At 42.7% G+C, this 24,611-nt stretch overlaps 1 protein-coding gene across 3 annotated transcripts in view; it reads right to left on the reverse strand.

The window, feature by feature from the left end:
- Positions 1-24,611, reverse strand: part of ST7 (suppression of tumorigenicity 7) — a 253,873-nt gene that overhangs the window by 11,757 nt on the left and 217,505 nt on the right. For 2 of the 3 annotated variants that reach the window (XM_032803953.2, XM_032803956.2), the window contains exons 12-14: positions 14,038-14,188; positions 4,903-4,995; positions 1,560-1,699 (exon numbers count right to left, since the gene is read on the reverse strand). In XM_032803953.2, the coding sequence (XP_032659844.1) occupies positions 1,560-1,699; positions 4,903-4,995; positions 14,038-14,188 (384 nt within the window). The remainder of the gene's footprint in view (positions 1-1,559; positions 1,700-4,902; positions 4,996-14,037; positions 14,189-24,611) is intronic. The other variant, XM_032803955.2, reaches the window with a different exon arrangement.

Here is a 24,611-nt window from a genome sequence, read left to right on the forward strand (position 1 = left end):
TATCAAATGCCTTACTAAAGTCTAGGTATACCACATCCACCGCTTCTCCCCTATCCACAAGGCTCGTTATCCTATCAAAGAGAGATATCAGATTGGTTTGACACGATTTGTTCTTTACAAATCCGTGCTGGCTATTCCCTATCACCTCACCACCTTCCAAGTGTTTTGTCTCATTGTTCCCTTGTACTGTCTGTCTGTATCCATCTTTTGTCTCTTGTCCCTTATACTTCGAGTAAATTCTGAGCCAGGGACCATCTTTTTGTTCTAGGTTTGTACAACACTTAGCAGGATGAGGTCTTGTTCCATGTCCATAATAATAATAACAAACAACAACAACAGTAATAATAGCACATGCCATCCACTGAACACCTACAGATACACTCGCGGCTGAATGCAGAAAGGGCTGTTTCAAGCAGGTCATTGTATTTTTTCTGTTGACAGACATGTTAGCTTTTACCCCAACTGATCAAGTCATCTGTCCTCTTCCCTTGCAGACACACAAATTCTTAATGCAAGAGCCACTGCCATAACAGACACAAACTACTACGAGTGCTTGGGAATAAAGCACTGAATGTTTGACCAGCCTGGCTGAGGGAGTAGCTGGTTGACTCCAAAAGGGGTCCCTGGACAATCCTTCCTGGTCAGAAGGATATGAGGTCTTGAGAAAGCCGCTAATGAATGAGCCTTGGGATACCTTGAGAGCACTATCAAAGCCTCCTCCACTCCCGAAAAAAACTAAATGAGTGCAGAGGAATAAGAAGTACATTAAATAATAAATAACTGCTCTGGGTTCTCAGCATTTCTTGGAGGAGGGAGTAATGGTCTTGCTGGAACTTTGCTGGGAAGTGAATTTCCCACATGCCCCCTGTTGCTGCAAAAATCAGAGTAGTGATGCTCTTAGACATTGCAAGGAAAAAAGCAAGTTGGAGGGCAACTTGTTTTCCCCATATTAAAGCTCAGTGGCCAGAAAAGCAGAATTAGTAGTGCCCTCAGCAGATGCATGTAATAGACAACTGGAATAAGAGGTCTGGACACAAACACTGAGGCTGTCTCATTTGTTGCAGTTTCAGAAAAAGACCCTGCAATTTGATTTGGTTAACACTGAACCACATTTTTTCTGGCACTAAAGAGTTTGTGCTGTCCCTGTCTTGCACTGGGAAGTACTGTGTAGTTATCACAACCTCGCATAGGCTTACAATTTATTTTTCTGAACAGGCTGGGGCTCTGCAATCTGTTATTAGTTTACTTTATTGGATTATCCATGAAAACGCAGATATCCCCCTCCTTTTTGGCAGAGTGACAAGGAACTAAGACCAACAACAGAGTTAGATAATCCACAGAGGAAAGACTGGAGTGTATTTTACTGATTAGCTCCTTACATGATTTCTAAATGTTCTCCTGTTCAGTGACAGATCCCTGGATGCTCCTTTTGTACTAACAAATATTCAGACACTTCATGTCCAGCAATGTCTAGCTCAGCGCCATTTTATTTGTGCATTTCCCTTTACGTTTTGTGTTTGTATTTACTCAGAAACCAAGGAGTGTCAGTGAATACTCACAGCTTTTGCGAAGACCCCCATAAGCTCTGGGAACTGATGTGTCAGGAGGGCTAGCATGGCTGTGAAGGAACATAATCCAGCAGTGAAGAGTATAAAGAAAGGAAGCTCTTTCTTGGGATAAACTGAAACTTCATGAAATGCTGCAGAGGAAAGCAGAAAGGAAAAACATGGTGTAGGTAAAATACCTTTTCATGAGGATTAAGCAGTTACAAAGAAGCCACAAAGGTTCCGAGGTTTGGTTTAGCAGAAAGACACATCTAAAGGTTCTGAACGCCAGAATCATTTGAGACTCCTCTTCCCATTATCCCACCCTTTAACAGACTCTTCCTTCCACTATAATATTCTGTGTCTTCCTTGACTCATCCCAGCATAGCCTCCCTTCCATTCCATTCCACCACTAGCCGTTTGCTTTCCTGTTCCTTCTGCATCTCCATCACCATATTAATAATACATTTATTGTTTTAGGTGCCGATGTGCATTAACTAATGTAATTTATGCAAGCTAGGGAAACTTGCTGAAATAAAGACGAGGAAAGAAACCATTTCACAAACTACCATATGATGTATATGAGGGATAAAAAAATACAACAACAACAAATACAAACTAAAAGGCAAACAGAAAAGTTTCTGGCTTTGGCCTGAAGAGACCCACAATATGCTCTTGGGGGAAGAACTATCCCAGAGCTAAGAATGGAACTTGCCTGGAGGAAAGTTTCACTTAATCAAACCGTTTATGATGGCTCAGATTCAGGTTGGGAGATCTGGCCAGTATGGCAAATGTTCTGGCCAGTTCTTGTTTTGTCGAACTGTGTCTCCCATTCCATCCCTACTTTTAAGTTCTAGTCAGGATCAGTGCTTGCCTTTGAAATGACAATAGTTTTTCTCTGAAAAGGATACTCTCCCACCTGGTAGATCTAAAGTTAGACTTGCTGTACCAGCTTATTTTTTAATTTTAAATGTCATGGTTGTATACATACATATCACACCATTCTTCTACTCTGCCTGCCTTCTCCATTTTTATGGGCAGGTATGGCTCAAGATTTGCAAGAATCCTGCTCAAAGCCTGATTATTTTGCACCTGCTGGGTCATAGAAACAGGGCAGTCAAGCAGCATGGTACAGGACAGCACAACCTCAAGTTTGGACTGTTGCAGCTCTCATCTGATGGGCCCATAAGGAATCTTTGAATGGTTAAAATAAAAATAGCAATTTCAAGTGTGTTAGAGTTTGGGGCCTGCAAATCTTGTTCCCTTAAAAAAATCAGCAAACTGTTTTCAGGAGAAATACGGTTAGATAATTTCATTTAAATCATATATGTAAGTATCAAATTGCAGATTACAACTGCACAAGCATTCAAATGCAGGCTCCCGCTTCTGTCTTTGACTGAAATATCCAATCTATTGTTGTAGTTCATTAACCAGTTAAAGCAAAAATTAGGTTTGGTTGACGTTTGTACTTAGCCAGGGTTACTCTTTTCAATCTCTCTTTCATTTTAAGCAAACTGTTCCTCACACAAACCCCAGAGCTATGATATCATTTCAGCAGAGACTCTCCCTTCAAATTACCTACCGAAAGTTACCTTTAAAATATAAGCAATTAAAGGTTTAGACAGGCATGTGGTGTAAAGGACCTCTACGCAACCTATGTCTCTCACAGTATGTGAAAACCTTCTGTCCTCAAACCCAAGAGATTTGACAGCAAAAGGCATTTCTCACAATCATCAGAGCAAAACATTACCATCAATATACGGTATTAAACAGTCCCTTGCTTCTACCGTCTGACAACAGCAATTAATTTTGCACCTAGAAAGGATAATGCAGACTATTCTGTATCATTTTGTCATTCCCAAATTTCTCTGACACTCCACCCTCCATTTAACAGTATCCCTTGGAGTAAAGTATTCAGAGAGTCCTAAGAGCTATTGTTATAATTAGGGTGATTATAATGGCGGGGGGAGATAGAGCTGGTTGCCTAGGATTACTGTGCAATATCTGAGAGAACGTGTTGTGAAAAAAGGGCCTGACAATGAGGGGACTCTTGCTATATTACTTCTCCCTATAGTCTACCCAGATAGATTTATTAAGAATGGTTAAACATAACTTAGCCCAAATGGGAGTTGTTATAAAAGACAGACCTATTCCAGAAGAGACACAAACGCAAATGGAACACAAGCACATCTTCATTTATTTTCAAAAAATAATTGAAATTTACTCCCTTTTTTGAGTTCCACAGTGCAGGGCCAGCTCCAGGCACCAGCTAAGGAAGCATGTGCTTGGGGCCACCAATATCAAGGGGTGGCATTCCGGCCACTACTGGGGCGGCACGTCCAGGTCTTTGGTGGCAATTCGGTGGCGGGTCCCTCAGTCCCTCTTGGAACGAAGGACCTGCTGCCGAATTGCCGCTGAAGAGTGGAGCGGCGCAATTGCGCTGTTGCGGCTTTTTTTTTGCTGCTTGGGGCGGCAGAAAACCTGGATCCGGCCCTACCCCAGTGCATCTTATGTCTGCCTTTCAGAACCTGATCCTGCAAACATCCCCGCGTGAGCATCTGTGCTCACCAACCAAGTCCCATTGACTTCAATGGGAAACAGGGTGTGACATTTCCAGGACTGACCAGTTAGGCCTGATACTGCAAAGAGTGACCCGTGTTTAACTTTATGCAAGGCAAGCGGTCCCATTGACTTCAACAGTAAAACTCTTCAAGGGCAGGGGACCATCTTTATATCTGTATCCTTCACAGTATTTAGAACACTCTTGGCGCTTTACAAAGTCATAATAATAAATGACTGGTGTAATTTCACAATATAAGAATCACACACGTCATTACATGAAGAAAACTCTTTTTGTGACTAGCGTCTCTTACAATAGCTGTCTTACAAAAGGTCACAATAACTTGGTACTTGGTTAATGGTCCTTATGCAGGCTCAATCCTGAAGTCTTGGGAAGGCAAAACTGCCTTGAATTTAGATAGTGGTTTTCTGCACTAGGACTACAGGGGAGGACAACTGTATTTTTAGTTTGATGGTATGATATCCCAGATAAAGGAACAAACATACTTTGTCTGTCTTGGCAAGAAAGAAACAACAGATTTTTAAAAGAAGGACATCCCCAAGGTAATGTGATTTTTTTTTTTGACATCAATAAAGATATCTAAAACTTTATGAGCTGTAACTATGAATAACCATTTTAACAATCAAGTGAACTCTCAAGATTCACTGTCAGCCAACCGTTCTAATCCAGTGAACCCAATTTAAGAATCATCAGTGGAGGCCAGTACTGAAGAACTGTGATAAACAACCCTTTTGTGCCAAGAACCAGGGATAAAAAAGAGAAAAAATTCAGACTTACATGGAAGTAGTTCTCTGTCTGCTGTTTCTGTACAGATGGGGTAGGGGTAAAAAAGGTGTCCTTTTTCCAAAGGATAGGGGATCATTCTGAAAGCTGAAAAAGACAATAATAACACATTGGACAGTTTATTGTGAGTGCAGTATTTGCATGACATATTCAGCAAGGCACTTTACATGTATTAACAATTTTGAAAAGCAAAAACAAACTAAGCACTAAATCCAAAATTTTCATACTTGTGTGCCTACTATCAGGGCACAAAATACTTATTTAACCGTCTGAATATGCATTTAGCCCTCAATCCGGCAAACTCTTATCCACATATTGAATTTTTACTCACATCTATAGTCTCATTGGAGTCGGTGGGACCACTTTACAAGAGTCAAGTTGACCACATAACTATTTGCTTGCATGATCAGGGTGTCAGGTACCTAAATTTAGATATTTAAATTTGAAAATTTTGACTTAAAATTTTTAGAGTTTCCAAGACATTTGAGATTCGGGGTGGAGGGGGGGAAGAGTAGCAATGGTACATCAGCCCTACGTTATTTACAGAGAGAACCTCAAAACAGTGCTACCAGTTTGGGCCCAATACTTGCATTTTTCTGATCACACAAAATTTCCACTGACTTTAGTAGGAGTTTTGCATGCAGGAAGAAAGCAGTATGATGCCCCAGTGAATAACCCAGGATACACCTGCAACAAAACATGTAACAAACAGTCTGCCAGTTAGGAGATATCTCCATGTTTCCAACATGATAATGTGGGTTGTATTTGTTCATTTGGCAATCTCAGTTTATTAAAGAATGATTAAAACCAGATTCCAGTAATGCATTCTTTTTAAATGTAGCAGATCAAGCAAGGTTTCCAGTATGAGCATTCAAATATTATTTAATCTGTGACTTGATCTTTTGTATTTTTAAAAAATATGTGTAACATTGAAATCTAAAATAATAACAGACAGGGAGGCAAATTGATTGCTAAATCTGTATTCTGATGATGTCATAGACCACCTGAGTTATACTCCTGTGGTTTATGGAACCATCAGAACCCTTGACTGAATTATAGTTTTGCAATCAATCCATCCTTTTCTATTATCCTATATGCTAGTCCCACTGTTAAGATGTCATCAACATGTTATTCTCACTATTCCTATGAACATCATTCATTGAAGCAATTTTTCCTCAACAGATGTCCTCTAAGTACTATATGCTGTAGGTGCAGAACACACACACACACACACACACACACACACACACACACACACACACAGCAGTGCTCCATGATATATCTCACACAGGGCAATGAGGAATTGTATTAAGAATGAATGATTGCTGTGTACCACAATATTTTCAGTTGTAAATACATTTAAAGTAATTGTGATTACATCCTACACTGTATTTTCAGTGTATTTGTTTAAAATAATAATAAACAAGAAAGAATGCTCTCAATGAAGAATGACAGTGTTCCACTGTAACCAGCTTTAGCTAACATATGTGTTTTATTCTGGTATCTGAATATTATTGAAAAATAAAAACATCATGTATGTGATTCCAGCCTCTGGAATGCAGTCAAGCTACACTATAGTTATATCGCTCAAAGGTAATAACGTCTTGCTAAAGAGCATATAAACCTTTCTAAACTCTAGGAGAGATCCTGTCCATTTACGGTTTGCTGAGGTAAAAAATGTTATCAATTTTCCTGAAGTAACAGAAATTTCTTAGAGATTAAAATATTAAAAACTCTCTGGTCCTGAGCTTTTCAGAAATGAAAGATTCATGCTGTTTCAATCAGTGATTTTAATATGAGGAAAGACTAGCATGGCACTGCTGGAAAGTATAAAAGATAGCTCTCCCTGCACAACACTGCAACCCATGTCAGACCCACTCTGAAAGAAACTAGAAACCTCTCTAAGCAGGACCAGCTTCTAGGAAAATGTTTAATGTGATTTACTTTAACAATTTATGTTATAAGATCTCCTTCAGGAAGTAATGAACCGAAATGGAAACTACAATAACACTGTTTAAACAAAATGTACTTTGATTGATGGGTGGTTTTATCTCAAGACCTTTTTAAATATAAACCCATGTGAATGCTTTAATACACAACAAGACATAAAGCGCTTTTTCATCTTCCAGATGCTTTCAAAGTGCTCTACATAGCACTGGTGAGGCCTCACACATAAGGAAAGAAGTGGACAAACTGGAGATAGTCTGGAGAAGAGCAATAAAAGTGATAAAAGATTTAGAAAACCTGAGCTATGAGGAAAGGGTAAAAAAACTTGGCCTGTTTAGTCTTGAGAAAAGAGACTGAGGGGAGACCATATAACAATCTTCATATATACTAAGGGCTGTTATAAAAAGGACAGTGATCAATTGTCTAGGTGGGGAAAGACAATTCACCTCACAACAGATGTGACCAGGGGTCAGACCACATGTCCACTGAAGGTAGGAGAGAGTAGTGGGCGTAATCTGCAGCAAGGGAGATTTAGGTTAGGCCTGGTCTACACTACGCGTATAAACCGATTTTAGCAGCATTAAACCGATTTAACGCTGCACCCGTCCACACAACGAGGCCCTTTATATTGATATAAAGGGCTCTTTAAACCAGTTTCTCTACTCCTCCCTGATGAGAGGAGTAGCGCTGAAATCGGTATTACCATATCGGATTAGGGTTAATGTGGCCGCAAATCGACGGTATTGGCCTCCGGGCGGTATCCCACAGTGCACCATTGTGGCTGCTCTGGACAGCAATCTGAACTCGGATGCACTGGCCAGGTAAACAGGAAAAGCCCAAGGTATCCCAACCACGGAGAAGACACCAGGAAACTTTTGAATGTACCAAGTATCCGGTTGCCACGGGAGCTTCTGATCAGCAAACGGAATGGTGCATACAGTCCCAAAATCCAAAAGGGCTCCAAGCATTGGGCTGTTATGGTGGATACTGGATCTGACGCTGTATGGGGAATCACAATCTCGTTTTCTTCAAGTCGTTAAGAAGATGAAATGAGCAAGCATTTGAAAAAAAATTCTCCAGTCATGATGAGACGAGCCACAGCACAGTGCGGAGGAGAGCGAAGCCAAGAATCAGATGGACGTCATTTGAGCGGAGGGGGGGGGTACGGAGACCGCAGCTATCACCAAGTCTCTCGCAGTCTCCAAAAACAGCATTTGCATTCTTGGCCTGAGGCTCCCATGTCGTAGGGTCCTAAACACATTGTCTCGTGGTGTTCAGGGTATAGAGTCGTCAAATTTACCTCCCTACCACCTAGCACATGAAAGAAAAAGGGAAAGAAAATCGTTTCATGACTTTTTTCAAACTGTCACCTATGTCGACTCGCATGCCTGCTTGTGACACCGCCGTTTACTGCGGTCTATTGAATAGCCAACATCCTCTCCTCCTCACCCGAGGCAGATGGACAAAATAGTGATCTTGCATATCATCATTCGTCATACATCCTGGTGGATGCTTCCTGGCTGGCCATCAGGTGAGGTCGGCGTCCGTGGCGCCTGGGTAAACATGGGAATGACCGCTGGTATTCTTCTGGTAGAAGGGTACAGACGTAACCGGCTGTGCTAACCATTAGATCTACATCAATAACTAATGGAGGGCTGAAGCCGGACAGTCAGGGCCCCTCTCCTGTGCATGTCTAAAATATAAAGAGAATTCATGTACTAGCCGACTAAGTCATAAGCATGGGATGCTGGCTCACTCTCCCCCCAGTATTAAGTTGTCATGCCTGGACTTAATCAAAGCTGCGAGCTGCTCCCCTTCATTTTTCATCTACTAACCAAGTGCAGTGGTTCTTACTTCCTGATCTTTATGACTTCATCATTACAAGATGGGAACACTTAGCCACGGTACACCATGAAAGGGTGTGAGGGAGAAGGGAACAACGGGTGGGGTTGTTGCAGGGGCATCGCCCCCGTGAATGGCATAGCTCATCATTCTGCGGGATTCTGAGACCGAGCGGCTTGCTCTCTGGTTCTTCTGGTCTAGGAGTAAGGACTGACTCTATTTTTAGATACTTAAAGGAGGGATTGACTTCGGAGAGTCATTCCATTTTGTCTCTGCGCCCCCGGCCGACCTCAGCTAAAGCCAGCCAAGGAGCACCCATGCAGCAGCAGATGGTAAGAACGACTGATAACCGTCATCTTCACGCCAATTTCAATGGCACAGCAGATGTACAGAACGATGGTAATCATCTTGCTACCTTGCAATGGCAAATGAATGCGTGCGTGTAGCACTTCGTGCAGTACCGCCTGTCTTGGCAATCCATACACATAACGGTGAAGTGAACAAAAGGCAAAACGGGCTCCATGTTGCCGTGCTATGGCTTCTGCAGGGCATTCCAGCGAAAAAAGGGCACAAAATGATTGTCTGACGTGCTTTCACGAGGAGGAGAGAGAATCGTAGTGACGAAATTTACCCAGAAATCACTGCGACACAGTTTTTTTGCACCATCACGCGCTGGAATCTCAACCCCAGAATTCCAATGGGCGGAGGGAGACTGCGGGACATATGGATAGCTACGGGATAGCTACCCACAGTGCAACACTTCGAAATCGAAGCTAGCCTCGATGGACGCACACTGCCGAATTAATGTGCTTAGTGTGGCCGCGTGCACTCGACTTTATACAATCTGTTTTACAAAACCGGTTTATGTAAAATCGGAATAATCCCATAGAGTAGACATACCTTTAGATATTAAGAAAAACTTTCTAACTAGAAGGGTAGTTAAATTCTGGAATAGGATTCCAAGGGAGATTGTGGAATCCCCATCATGGGACGTTTTTAAGAACAGGTTAGAAAAGACTTGCCAGGGATGGTCTAGTTTATTTGGTCTTGCCTCAGTGCAGGGGCCTGGCCTAGATGACCTCTCAAGGTCCCTTCGAGCCCTACTTTTTTGTGATTCTATGAATTAATTAACAATACTTTATTTTAAGCCCAGATTCCGTGTGGTTTTTTCCTGGGAGCAAGTAAAGGGTGTGTTAGTTTGCACATGAAATAACCCCTCATTGGACCAAATCCTGACCCTTTGACTCTTCATTCCTATATGTGGAAACTCTGCACTACCACAACCAACGCTGAGGAAATCAGGCAATTTGGGCCAGGGAATTGCTCTGTGGTTGCGACCTGAGCAGCAGCTGAAGGGAGCAGGAATTTCAAACAAATACTTTAACATACTCTCTCAACTAGCCTCTCACAAATCTTGCCCCTTTCTTCCCTGTGGAGATTAGAGTAGGCCTGCAGCTGTAGTAAACCTCACACGGCTGGCATGGGGCACAGGAGATACCATTTGGACAGGGTCTCGGGGGCTGTGCCAACTTCCCTTTCTTTCCACGGATTTGCACAGTATGTCTTCCTGCTGGATATGACTGGAGCAGTAGCCTGCTTTTCTCCTCTCAGAGTTGACCCAACAGATGCACTTGAATACATAGTGTCAGTGGTCTGACCACCAGTCAATGTCTGTTGTGCGGTGCATTGTCTCTCTCAACTTGTCAAATCAGAAGCCTAATAAAACTGAACACCAGCTGCATATTAAACAAGAGGGAGTGTGGTGTAAGTAAGTATCTGGTTTGATTCCTGCATGGTGATGGTGGTGCTGGGTGGGAGTCATTTATCTTGGAAACCTTTGCAACTCAGACGTATTTGCAATTAAGGACTTTTCTGCATATAATATCTGCACAAGCCAAACAAAACAAGCATCATTTGGGCTTTTGACTTTTATTGCAAATGGAAGTGCATTTTGATTGGTGGAAAACTGAAACAATGCCAGGAAATAACCAATATTCCAATGCAATTATTATTATTTTTTTTAAACTAACTCTTTTCTGAACTGCGGAGTGCAGTTGAGGGGAAGGGGGGCTACAATTATTTTGTGGTTAAAAATACCACAAATCCTCCTGACTGCTAGGCCAATGAGGTTTTCTAGACATGTTGCAGTTAGAGCTTGCCATAGAAGGAACAATCTGCTTTCCTCCCAGCAGCAAATGTGAAAATGTACCACGAAGTAATTTACTTTAAGAAATGCTAGCACTTAACTTTGTCCAAGTCCCACCCAGATAAAATTTAGTAATATGCATTTTTAGGCATTAACTTTCTACATATAAGCTGGTAAAGTGACAGGGGCTGGTAGTTTAAGTAACTTAATGGCATGCTATAATTTTAAGATATTATTGCTATGTAGACAGATATCAGTACAGAGAGCATCAGCAAGTGATCAAGTACTGCACTCATTGGTGCATTCAATGTACTGTACACTGCCAGGAAGAATTAGGACCCAGTTAAGTTTTTCTTCATCTGCATTGATTCATATGAGTTTAAATTTTGGTAGAACAGAAATGCCAAGGAAGCTGTTTGCATATAAGTGACATGAAACTGACAGAATGATATAACACAAGATAATCAAATGTTTAATTTACAACATCTATAAAGAATATTAATTAGAGAAGAGATATGAAACTGAAAGATACTAATATAGGGCCAAACACTGAGCTTCTGACTCAGTTTTTACTTAGGCAAAATCCTATTAAAATAAATGGGAATCTGCCTGAGTGAGGAAGGAGTAAAAATTTGAATAAGGCCCTCAGGATTTGGCCCATTGTTTACATTTCTCTGAAATGCAAAACAGATTAAAGCTGTTCCTTTTAGAAGAAGTTGGAAATGAGTGGCCATTATTTGTATTGACCCAAGTGTAGGATAAAATACATTTTCAAGTAGCGGTAGAGGGAAGAAAAAGAGAAAATAGTCAAACTGTAGTAAGAGGTCCCATTGATACAAAGCAAAGAATGCTTCAGTAGGAACCCGAGCAAGAAATTAATATGAGCAATTATATGATCTTGGGGTAATGCCTTTCTGAACACAATTGCTATGAAATGGTGAGCAGAGGAGAAGAAACAATACAGAATAGAAGAGGAAAAGACCAGAGCGTGGGGGGCAAGTGGGGCAATTTGCCCCAGGCCCCGCAGGGGCCCCCACGAGAGTTTTTCAGGGCCCCTAGAGCGGGGTCCTTCATTTGCTCCGGGGGCCCCGGAAAACTCTCGTGGGGCCCGGGCCCCCAGAGCTGCTTCTGCTCAGGGTCTTCGGCAGCGGTGGGGGGTCCTTCCGGCCCGAGACCCGCCACCGAAGTGCTGGGTCTTTGGTGGCAATTCGGCAGCGGGGGCCCCTCGCCGCCAAATACCCCAGGCCCACTGAATCCTCTGTGCAGCTCTGGAAGAAACACCATCAAAAGTGAGCCATTGGGAACGAATAGGAGATGACAAAGGAAACAATGGAGGGGACTGATCTGGGGATAAATAAGTAAGTAGTGAGAGAACAAGTAGAATACTGAAGTGCGTGCGTGTGTGTGTGTGTGACATGCGGGGCAAACACAATGGAGCAAACCACACACAGCAAGGAAACTGAATTATTTATTGAGCATCACCAGTCTGCAGGGAGTGTTACAATACATAGACACAGGTGCATCCCTTTCCCAAAGAGTTTACTGTACAATCTAGATTAGACAAAATTCAGGCCAATTGTTTATGAGAGGATGATTGACTTTAATTAAGCTTGTGTAAAACGTATTTCTTTGGTGGATTATCAGTGTGATAGGCATGGTGGGACTTTAAAGGTGAGATCTGAATGAAGACATAACGTAGAGAAAAAAGCAGGACAGAAAGAATGGAACACAGGGAAGCTGCAAAGATGAGGGAAATCAGAAAAGAGCAGAACAGAAAAGGGGAAGTGAATGGTGATTACAGAAAAAAAAGTCACTATAGACATTTTCACTGAAGGTCATTCTAAACACCACTTTTTTTTTTTAATTTCCTGGGGGTTCTTTTTCAAGTGGTTATAAAGGCGAAAACCCTTTACAAAATTAAAATTCAACACAGTTATTGAAAACACACAAAATATATCAAATGTATTATCACCAGGGTGGAAAGAATAGAGCTTACTGAATACAAAACATTATGTTATTTATTTGGTTTAATCATGATAATACAATGTGTATTTTATAGTGTCTTCAGTATCAGGCTCTCAAATATTAATGAACTAAGATCCACAAGACCTCTGTGAAGAAATAAATTATCATCCCCATTTTACGGGTGAGCAAAATGAGGTACAGAAGATAAGCAATTTTGCTCAGTGTCACACAGCAAGTAGAATCCAGATTTCCTGAGTCTTTGGTGCTGTGCCTTAAGCACAAGGCTTTGCTTTCTTTCCCCTAGTTAAATGAAGGAAGTTTGTATTTGCAAACTGACAATGGGAAAGGTAAAACTGAACTTCAGATTAGTCACCCTAATGCAGTCCCTGGGGGGAATACTATAGTATATTAATCCTGGCCCTGAATTTGGAGACATAGTTCCATGGGGCATGATCCTACATTCCTTATGCTCCCAAAACTCACTGAGTTCAGCAGACTTCAGGGTTCCTCTGACATTATGCCAGCTGGGGATCACCAGAGCACAGTGGCACTGGCACTGCACCCTATTGCTCCTTATACCAGAGGCTGAGTGGGAAGGAGATGTTATAAGGGGATTCCACACATGTTGGGGAATGCTCAGCTGTCCAGTTAAGATAGTTTTACAGTCCCTTTGCATCTCTGTAGCAACACAAAGGGGCTGTATGTGGGTTCTGTGTCAATAAGACTCAACAAAAAACCTACGTAGTTCTGTTAAACAACAATATTATAGCTCATACAAACTTATCATAAAAGTCTCCTCATTGTTAGCGGCATATTTCCTAGGCAATATTTGGCTTTGTAATTATCACAGAATTTGAGGGTCCAAAATTCATTAGAGGCCATTGACAGGGTTTGTTAACGTTTAATTTTCCACAAAGGGAGTGGTTACTGGTGTGAGCAGGAGGCTGGGAATCAGGACTCCTGTGTTCTCTTGCCAACTTTGCCAAAAACTTCTCGGCATGGCCTGAAGAAAGGCAACTTGACTCATCTACAGAATGAAACAAGAATACATATCTACTACCCAGAGGTACGGTGAAGTTTAATTCATTAATGGTTTGAAGTGCTATGAGGGCTTTAGATGGAAGGCGCTGCATCGTGTAAATGATTATTTACTCATAATACTTCATGGAAATATGTGGTTATATTGTTTCAATTCCTGTAAAATGTTTCTGAGAAAGAGAATTACTTACTGCCTTCCCACGTACAATGTAAGAGATTCAGTGCCCCCTCTACCCTTTTCCAGTGCTGAAGGTGAAAGAAAGCATATGCTATTGCTTCACTGTCCCCTCTCTTCAGAATATGTTCAGGAGGCAGTATTAAGCTTTTCATTTCTAGTAGATACTGCAATAGAAAGAGAGGATGCAATTATTTCACAGTAATAATAAACACAGTAGCTGCTTGCAATTCCTCAATGCACACTGAAAGGCGTATATTACATTGCACGTCCACCAATGTAATATACGCCATCATGTGCCAGCAATGCCCCTCTGCTATGTACATCGGCCAAACTGGACAATCTCTACGAAAAAGGATAAATGGACACAAATCAGATATCAGGAATGGCAATATACAAAAACCTGTAGGAGAACACTTCAACCTCCCCTGGCCACTATAGAGGACCTTAAGAGTGGCCATCCTGCAGTCCAAAAAAACCTTCAGGACCAGACTTCAAAGAGAAACTGCTGAGCTTCAGTTCATCTTGCCAAATGTTGACACCATCAGCTTTGGACTAAACCAAAGGACTGTGAATGGCTTGCCAGTTTACAGAACCAGTTTCTCTCTCCTTGGTTTCCTACCTCACTGCTATGACAGTGGCCTCATTCCTCCCTGATTGAACTAACTCTCGTTATCTCTAGCTTGCCTATATATACCTGCCCCTGGAAATCTCCACTACCTGCATCTGACGAAGTGGGTATTCACCCACGAAAGCTCACGCTCCAAAACGTCTGTTAGTCTATAAGGTGCCACAGGATTCTCTGTTGCTTTTACAGATCCAGACTAACACGGCTACCCCTCTGATACTTATTCCTAACTGTTTTATCAAATATGTAACATCACAAACTGCACTTGAAGATAATTATTGAATTATTCCAAACACTAAAATATATCAACAGATGATTAATGTTGTGCTCTTCAGCTGTACTTGGGACCCCAGAGAATTTCAAAATGAGGTGTCTTTCTTATCAAAGGGAAAAAGAAATTTTAAAAACCCCTCACACAACAGAATTACAACAGCTTTTGAATTAAAGTATTTATAATGCAAGAAATGTGAGAAAGTAATGAGGTGCTTAAAGAATCTAGTCTATCTCCAAAGAAATGGGCAATAATTTTAGCTCATACACAAGGTCTTCATAAAACTATTTCCTTACAATCAGTGTATTATCAAGGATATGAATGTGGTAAAGTTTGCACTAGTGTCCGGACGCTTCTAATTCCGTGGTGGGATAAAGGAGCACAGAAATGGACAGCAATTTTGGGTGCCTCAATTTTTGGGTGCCCAACATGAAACACCTGAAATCAATCTGATTTCCAGAGGATGGGTGTTCACCATTCATGCTGAGCACTCAAAATCACTTCAGAAAATGTAGGCCAAGTTGTTTATTGCAACATGGGACATACCAATGTCTAACACACAGATAAGTTCCCCAACATACAAAGTGACAGAAATATCGAGAATGTCCATGATACAGCAGTAGTTAAAGCCCCCAAATCTGTCCAAATGGATGAGCTTCTCTGAGCCTCTATCTACATTCCCTATAGGTTCAATCTGCTTGGTGACTCTCAGACCAGCATATGACTCCTTCTGTCTTGGTTCTATCTGCCTAACAATTCTTAGAGAGAGAGAGAGAGAGAGAGAGAGAGGTATCTGTATTTTAAAGGACCCAGACTCCTCTCCTTTCCCAGCCTGCTTTACCATGAAAGAGATGACAGGTAGTCTTTCCCTGTCTTTACATAGCCCACTTTAAGTAACTTACTCTTTCTTCTTTGCTGTAGAGCAAAGTGGCTCTGTGCCAGGACCTGGGTTCACCTTCAGGGAAGAAGACAAAACTTTCCACAACCTGCTTCTTGGTCTTCTGAAACTGTATTAACCCACTGTTTTTAGCACTGGGGAAAAGGGGAATTCTGACCTACCCTTCTCTCCAAGCGTCAGTTACAATGTCTTAATGAAACTTAGATCAGGATGACAAGTTGAGCTTGTTATTAAACAATGACTTATTCTTCTTTGAGACTCAATTCTGATTCCTCAGTGACTTGTCTGGTCATGATGAAAGCAAAGGAGTAAACAACCGAAGTGCTACTTCTAGGATGCAGAGCAGTAATAACATTGCACTACAAAAGGGTGAGTTATGGACATGTATAAATGTTTCTTCTTCTTCAAGTGCCAACAATGTGCTCAGAACTGTATGATTCAGTTATCAAGAAAGTGCTCTGGATAAACAGTTTACAGTCTTGAACACAGACAAGATCCACTGGGAGATTTAGAGGAGGAAGATACCTTGGAGAAACCTCTTATCCTCCCGACCCTCTTAATCTAATATTTTCCATTTTTTCTATTTGTGGGTGTTATAGAAGAAGAGAATCTTTAGATATACTTTAATAAAAGTGTGTGTGTGTGTGTGCATGTTAGTGGCAGAGGGAGCTAGCACATGGATACAAGGGGTGTATTCCATACATAAAGAGCAGCATAGAAAAAGGTGCGAAGATGGGAGTGGCAGAAGGAAATGACAGTGTCATCAGGGCCAGAGTGATGCGGGTGATGGAGAACACTGAACACCAATGGGAGACAAATTCTAGTTCTCGACTGCAGTGGAGATAGGCAGGCTCTTGAAGGCTAGGATGAGAACTTTAAACTTGATACAACAGACAATGGCTGGTGGGCTGATTTAAAGAGTAGGGTGACATGGTCAGATCCAAAGGCGAGGATAATGTTGGCTTCAGTGTTTGGATGGATTAGAAGTGAGTGATTTGGGTATCACAAAGGAAGATGGAAATAACAATGGCTTCACAAGCACATTAGCCATCAGGATAGAAAGAAAGGGAGATTTTAGTAAGATTATATTAAAAGAAACCACCAGATTTAGGTAAGCTAGATGTGTGCAGAGAAGGAGAAGGGAATTGGAGGGGACACCAAGATTGCAATCCTGAGTGACAGAAAGAAGAAAGGCGGAAAACTGAAGGTTGTAGGAGGTAAATGATTGAGCTCTGTTCTGGTTGTGTTGAGTGTGAGCTGTCAGTAGGCCCTCCAACGCAATATGCAGGAGAGGCAGATGTGTGGGACTAGATGGAATGGGACAGAGCAAGCATTGAGATATAGACTTCTGAATCATCCATATGAAGAGAATTGTAGAAACCAGGTGAGCCGAGAAGGTAGGCAAGACATAAGGTGCAGGGGGAGAAGAGGAACATACTAAAAGAGAAACCTGCAGAGAAAGGAGGACAGGAGCTGCCAGAGGAGTACCTGCAAGAGGAGTAAGGGAGACAGGAGGAGAACCATGCGAGAACATGGGTATGAAAGCAAAGGAAGGATAAGGTGTCAAGGGGAAAGGCGTGATCAACACTAAAAAAGGCAGCAGAAAGGATACAGTGAAGACCCTGCAGCTTGGGGAGGAAGAGGTAATTTGAGCATCTGGTAAATATATTCTCAGTAGAATGGAGAGGGTGGAAGCCAGACTGGAGGGGCTGCAGAAGCGAGTTAGAAGAGATGAAGTCAATGCAGCAGTTGAAAATGGACCATTTAATCTTGCCTGTCTGCAGAGCACCTAGCATGCTGTGGATGTTGCCAGAAACAAGGAATAATTAGAGCTGGTCAGCAAAGGGAAGAGAAAAATTGCAAACATTTCTGCACAATTTCCTCCATGTTCTTTGACACAATTTCAAAATCTTTGAAATTTTCAGACCAGCTATACTACCTCTATTGCTAATATATAGGGCCCTACCAAATTCATGGCCGCGAAAAACACATCACAGACCATGAAATCTGGTCTCCCTTGGGAAATCTGGTCTTTTGTGTACTTTTACTCTATGCTATAGGCAGTGTTTCTCAAATTGGGGGTCCTGACCCAAAAGATCCCAAGGCTGTTTTAGAGGGTTGCAGTATTGCCACCCTTACTTCTGTGTTGCCTTCAGAGCTGGGCACCATAATATGCCATCCTCACTTCTGTGCTGCTCCTGGCAGCACTGCTGCCTTCGGAGCTGGGTGCCCAGCCAGCAGCCGCCACTCTCTGGCCACCCAGCTCTGAAGGCAGCATGGAAGTAAGGGTGGTAATACCATGATGCCTTTACAACGGCCTTCTGACTCCCTTTAGCGTCGGGACCCCAGTTTGAGAAACGTTGACTAAAGGGCTTTACATGTTTATATTTTACCATTTTAAAATACATATTCATGCTTTGTTACAGCCCCGTGTAATTTAGGATTTAAATATCTGAAACCGTGAAATTCCAGATTTTTTAAATGCTATGACTGTGAAATTTATTAAAATGGATTGTGAATTTGGTAAGGCCATGCTAATGTGGGATGGTAGAAAGGTTACTGTGATCCTCAGATGATAGATGTTTTAATGAAATATTATGATCTGCTACCAAAATATGATTTCTACATCCCACATCAGAATATGTATTTTGCTTGGGGGTTGTCTGTGCTCTGAGAACATCCTCCCAGATAGAGACTTCAATAAAGTCTTGGTTTAAGAGCTGTTACAATACATGGAGCTATTTGATGGCCTATATCGGAACTTTGGAGCGGTGAGCATGTACAGGGAGACTTTTGCAAACCAGTAAACAGGGGCGGCTCCAGGCCCCAGCACGCCAAGCACGTGCTTGGGGCGGCATGCCACGGGGGGCGCTCTGCTGATCGCCGGGAGGGCGGCAGGCAGGGTGCCTTTGGCTGCATGCCTGTGGAGGGTCCGCTGGTCCCACGACTCCGGTGGACCTCACACAGGCGTGTCTGCAGAGGGTCTGCTGGTCCCGCGGCTTCCTTGGAGCCGTGGGACCAGCAGACCCTCCGCAGGCATGCCTGCGGGAGGTCCACAGAGCCGCGGGACCGGCGACCGGCAGAACGCCCCCCACGGCATGCCGCCGTGCTTGGGGTGGCGAAATGTCTAGAGCCGCCCCTGCCAGTAAAGTGCTTAAAACCACTATAGCTTATTGTTAAAAAGCAACCTAGTCAGCAAGCTGTAAATTTGCCATTCAGCAAACTCAGCTTGACCAAGGCAGGAGGGGAGAGGTTTTTGGGGTGCCATGGAAGGGGCAGCTTGACCCCGCGTCCTTCCTAATAAGAATTGTGTTGAAGTTGCTGATACCTGCATTTTAAAAGAGCAGGAACGTCTATTGGGGTCTCAGAGTGCAGACTTTGGAAAAACCCACACCTAGTTAATCAATAATCAGAAGGAACCTCCTGCTTGAAACTGCTTACTTAACAAGGTTTCTTTAAGGGACATCTCATTCTATTACTAGTGTATAAATAAGGGGAAAAAGCTTGAGATAGTGGGACTCGTTTGGGGACTCTTCGGGACTGGTCTCTCCCTCTGGATGCATCTTGTGTTCCCCACTGGCAGACGAGCTGCCACGGTGTCACTCGAGAGCCACACTCAGCTTTGGTAATTATCAAGGGCTGGGGGTGTTTTACTAATCTTGTTGCAGATGTGTGTAAGTGCTTGAGACTAGTAAAGTTTAGCTTTAAGTGAAAGCACTCTTGTGTTGTCCTGTTTGTGTCAGCCATCTATCGGTCGGATGGCCATGTCTGCTCTGATTTATTTCTTGAACCTCCTCACACAAAGTAAAAGTTACCAAGAGCTTTGTGTTGAAAGAACCCCGGGTAACAAGCAGACTGGTTTTGGTGGGAGTAGGGAAATGCATTCACCAGAGGAATAAGTTGATGACAAAAGGTTGAACAAACATAAGCCAGAGATGCATGACAAGGGAGCCCAGCATGATGGACTAGAAACATGCTCTCTCTGAGGAAACTGAAGGTAGACAGCCTGCCTGGTAAGCTTATAGCAAAGATCAGTCCTAGACAAGAGAGAGATGTGGTTAACTTTGTTTTGTCTGTAAATCTTTTTACTCTGTGCTTTTACTTTACTATTTAAGTATCTTGTTTTTGAAGAAACAGTGTTGTGTGGCACACTGGTCATCTGCCTTCAAAAAGAGAATCAAGCCACCCCACACCCAGAGGTTCCTGTTGAGTTAAAAGGGGCTGGGAATGCAGACACCTACCCTGGCTTTGGTCTGGAAGGACAAGGATTGCAGAAGGAGTGGAAAGAGCTGAACATGACTGAAATCCTATTAAGCTCTCACAACAGGTCTTGTTCCGGTCCTCTGCACTGGGGTCAATTCCACCCTCTGTGCACAGAACTGCCAATGTTTCAATGGAAGTTCCCCATATGGAGGTCATGCAGGAACAGGTCCCAGGTTAATGTCAAGATGAGAGCTGGGTGGAGAATGGCAATTCTGTTTCATGAAGAATTTTGAGATTTTGAAATTTGATTTCATTCCAGTTCAGAACTACCCTCCCAAAGTTTTGAACTTCCCTGTAAAACAGAATTACAGTTCTCTGCCCAGCTTCACTGGGATCCTGGCTCCAGGGATCAACACAAGATCAAAAGTTAGTGAATGCAAAAAAAAAAGCATCCCAGCTTTGAGGGCCCATCAACAGTCCGACACTACACTACACTAGAAGCAGTTCCAAATGCAGATGAAAAGTCGATTAACAGGCTAAATAGGCAACATATCAAAGAGACAGCTGTCACTAGGGGAAACAGATATAGCTGAACCTGATATATGAGCAGTGATGAGGTCCAGGACACGATCCACTGTCTCCAATACTATTTTAAAGGACAAAGTAATCACCGATGTGGTACCTCAGTGATGACTGAGGCAGGATTTAGGATACCTTATCTATTTTAGCTAATAACAAGAAATAACTAAGGGCCCCCTGTGGTCATCTAGCCTGACCTCCTGTAAAACACAGGCCACAGACCTTCCCCAAAATAATTCCTATATGAACTACAGCATATGTTTTAGAAAAACATCCTATAGATTTAAAAATTGCCAGTGAGGGAGAATCCACCACAGCCTTTGGGAAGCTATTCCAATGATTAATTATCCTCACTATTGCAAATGTGTACCTTATTTCCAGTGTGAATTTGTCTAGCTTTGAACTTTGGATCTTGTTATACCCATGTCTCCTAGGCTGAAGAGCCCATTATCAAATATTTGTTGCCCATGGTGGCACTTATAGACAGTGATCAAGTCACCCGTTAACCTTCTCTTTGTGAAACTAAATACATTGAGTTCCTTGTGCCTATCACTCTCATAGGATTTGAGGATGGGTAGATGGGGAAATCAGGCACATAGCCCCTACTCCCCCCTTATCATGCTGGACCCAATATCTGGGCAGGTCCTACAAAGCTGTATGGACTTTACTCCCTTCCGCATACCAGTGTGGCTGTGCAGAATCTTACTCGTCCTTATAGCCCTGCTACAGTCTAGCCATTGGAAAATAAATACAGGACTGATGCTGCTGTACCTGGCTGCATTTCCTGTCTTAGTCTCTACAACTGATTCCTGTGTCAAGAAGTGCTGCATTTTGTTGTGTCCTATGGGATGTGTGGCCATTTTGCTGAAGATAAATCTTATTATCACTATTACAGAAAAAAATCTAATGTTAAAAGAACATTATTAACATTGCAAATTCATGCACTAAAAAGTTAGGAAATGCCAGAATTAAGGTTCCCTGTGCAACTTTTATTTGGCCTCTTGTACACATGCATTATGATAGTCTCTAATTACACGAACACATACTAGTTTTTCCACAGGATGCCAGCTTTATTCAGTGCATGGAATGGATGGTGCTCAACAATAGTTTGATTTAGCCTCTTTGTTCAATATGTAGCCCTAGGCCTTAATTAGTGCAGACTATTCAAACCCTGGTCTGAGGAAAGAATTATTAATTTCCTCATGGTATTCCCATAACACTCATGACTATAGTATCCAAGTGCTTTACCAACATTAATTTAGCATCACAACATCCCAGTGAGTTGAAGGAGAGCTATAATTCCATTTTACAGATGGGGGAGCTGAGGCACAGAGAGAATAAGGTCAAAACTTACCCAGAAGTGTCCACTAATTTTGGGTGCTCAATTTGAGACATGTGGGGCCTGGTTTTCAGAGCACTTAATATTATATATAGTCAAATCACAGCTTCTATTGACATCCCATTGAATCAGATCTGAGTCTCAAGTCAGGCATCCAGAATATGAGGTGCATACGTTTAGTCTAGGTAAGTTCATGGAGGATAGACCCATCAATGACTATTAGCCATGATGGGCAGGGATGGTCATAGAATCATAGAAGATTAGGGTTGAAAGAGACCTCAGGTGGTCATCTAGTTCAACCCCTTGCTCAAAGCAGGACCAACAGCAACTAAATAATCCCAGCCAGGGCTTTGTCAAGCCAGGCCTTAAAAACCTCTAAGGATGGAGATTCTACCACCTCCCTAGGTAAACCATTCTAGTGCTTCACCACCCTCCTAGTGAAACAGTGTTTCCTAATATCCAATTTAGACCTCCCCCACTGCAACTTGAGACCATTGCTTCTTATTCTGTCATCTGCCACCACTGACAACAGCCTAGCTCCATCCTCTTTAGAACCCCCCTTCAGGTAGTTGAAGGCTGCTATCAAATCCCCCCTCACTCTTCTCTTCTGCAGACTAAATAACCCCAGTTCCCTTATCCTTTCCTTGTAGGTCATGTGCCCCAGCCCCTTAATCATTTTCATTTCCCCCCACTGGACTGTCTCTAATTTGTCCACATCCCTTCTGTAGTGTGGGGAACAAAACTGGACATGATACTCCAGGTGTGGCCTCACCAGTGCCGAATAGAGGGGAATAATCACTTCTCTCGATCTGCTGGCAACGCTCCTACTAATACAGACCAGTATGCCATTAGTGTCCCTAGCCTCTGTTTGCCAGAAGCTGGGAATGGATGATAGGAGATGGATCACTTGATGATTCTGCTCATTCCCTCTGGGATACCTGGCATTGGCCACTGTCGGAAGATAGGATACTGGGCTAGATGGCCGCTTGGTCTGACCCAGTGTGGCCACTCTTATGTTATGTTATATATATGTTATGCTAGTGGCCTCTTGTGAAAAGTTTTGTTTTATTGACATGCCACAGTCTCTTTACTCCACGAGTCCCAGTTCTCCCTCCACATCCCAGCTCGTCATCAGATCTGTCTCCACTCTCCCCATCCCAACCCACTTGTTGCTAGTCCTAATATCCTTGTCTAGTCTTCCTCCTCCCCTCAGTGTTTCATCTGATCTTAGTGCTCCCCTCCGACCTTGCCAACTGGCTCTCAATCTCGCCTCCTCTTTCCTCACCATGTCCCAGTCTCTCACCCTTTCCCAGTTTATTCCCATTCTCCTTTCCCAGTTTATTCCAGCTTCCCCTCCCCTCTTGAGGTTCCTAGTTCCAGTCCTCAGCCCCAGTCTCCTTGTCCAACTAGTCCCACCTCCAACTTCCAGTCACAGCTCTCTTCCCATCCATTTCAGTACCAGCCTCGCCAGGCACCTTGTCCTAATCTACTCCTTTCCCTTCTCCCAGTCTCCATGGTGCCTGGTTCCCAGTAAGGGGACCACTGAAAGCACAGAAAAGACAGGCTCCCTGCTCTCAGTACTGGTGCCCAGCCCCAGCCTACAGCAGCCAAACGCAGGGGAAGTCTGACTGCATCCATCTAGCCCAGGGAGAGATCTAGAACATCTCTCACTTACTGTAGGGATGGTACATGTGCAGTCTGCTCAGCAGTATGAGCTGTGAGAGGCTCAAGCATGCCCACTGAAGACAGAATCTCTGGAGATTTTAGCCTCTAGCCTCTAAACTGAGCATGTGTGAACTGTGAAAATTTGGCCAAATTTGGAAAGACTAATAGAAAAAGCAAAAGGTACATCTATGATACAAAGGCCATACCCCATGCCAAATTTCAAGACCCTGCTCCACAGCATGGGGACACTAGATATTATCAAAGGAAAGGTACCCAGAATTTTTTTTATAGCCGTGTTCTCAAAAATGGCTGAAACATTTTGGCTGAAACTTTCCAACAAAATTCAGCCTAAGGCAGAAAACTGGCATGGAAAATTTCAGCAAATTATGAGCAACTAAAAAGGGTGTCATAATGGGAGCTGTCAGTCAATCTTAACAACTGATGGTGCTACCAGCCCCACCTATAAAACTCAACAGCCATCTTACTATTCTTCTTACTCTGACTTCCCACCCGCACCCTGCCCAAGCTGTTACCTCATACAGCTGTCATGTCTTGTCGTTTAGATTGCAAGCAGTTTGGGGCAGGGACTGTCATTTTCTAAGTCTCTGCAGCATCTAGGACAATGGGACCCTGAATTGGTTGGCCTTTAGTGCTACCATAATATAAATGTAAACAATACTACTACTAAAATCAGCAACTGAAAGTGACAATCAAGCACTGAAATAGTGTGCCTTTCCCAGCCTGGTCTGGGCTTGTATTGTTATTTAATGATGCCATATTTTGTCTAGCAATGCGTAATCCACCATGGATACATATCAAAGTGTATCTCTCAATCAGCGAGGCTAAAATGCAAATTATTATTTGTATTGTTGTAATGCCTGTAGACCTAATCAGAATCAGAGCCCCTTTGTGCTAAGTGCTGCACAAACACATAGACAGAGAGGGCACCTTTTCCAAAGAGCTTTCAGTTCATGATTAACTTCATTTCGATCTACACATATAGTGTA

Source organism: Chelonoidis abingdonii, chromosome 1 (genome assembly GCF_003597395.2).
Source record: "Chelonoidis abingdonii isolate Lonesome George chromosome 1, CheloAbing_2.0, whole genome shotgun sequence".
Taxonomy (NCBI): Eukaryota; Metazoa; Chordata; order Testudines; family Testudinidae; genus Chelonoidis; species Chelonoidis abingdonii.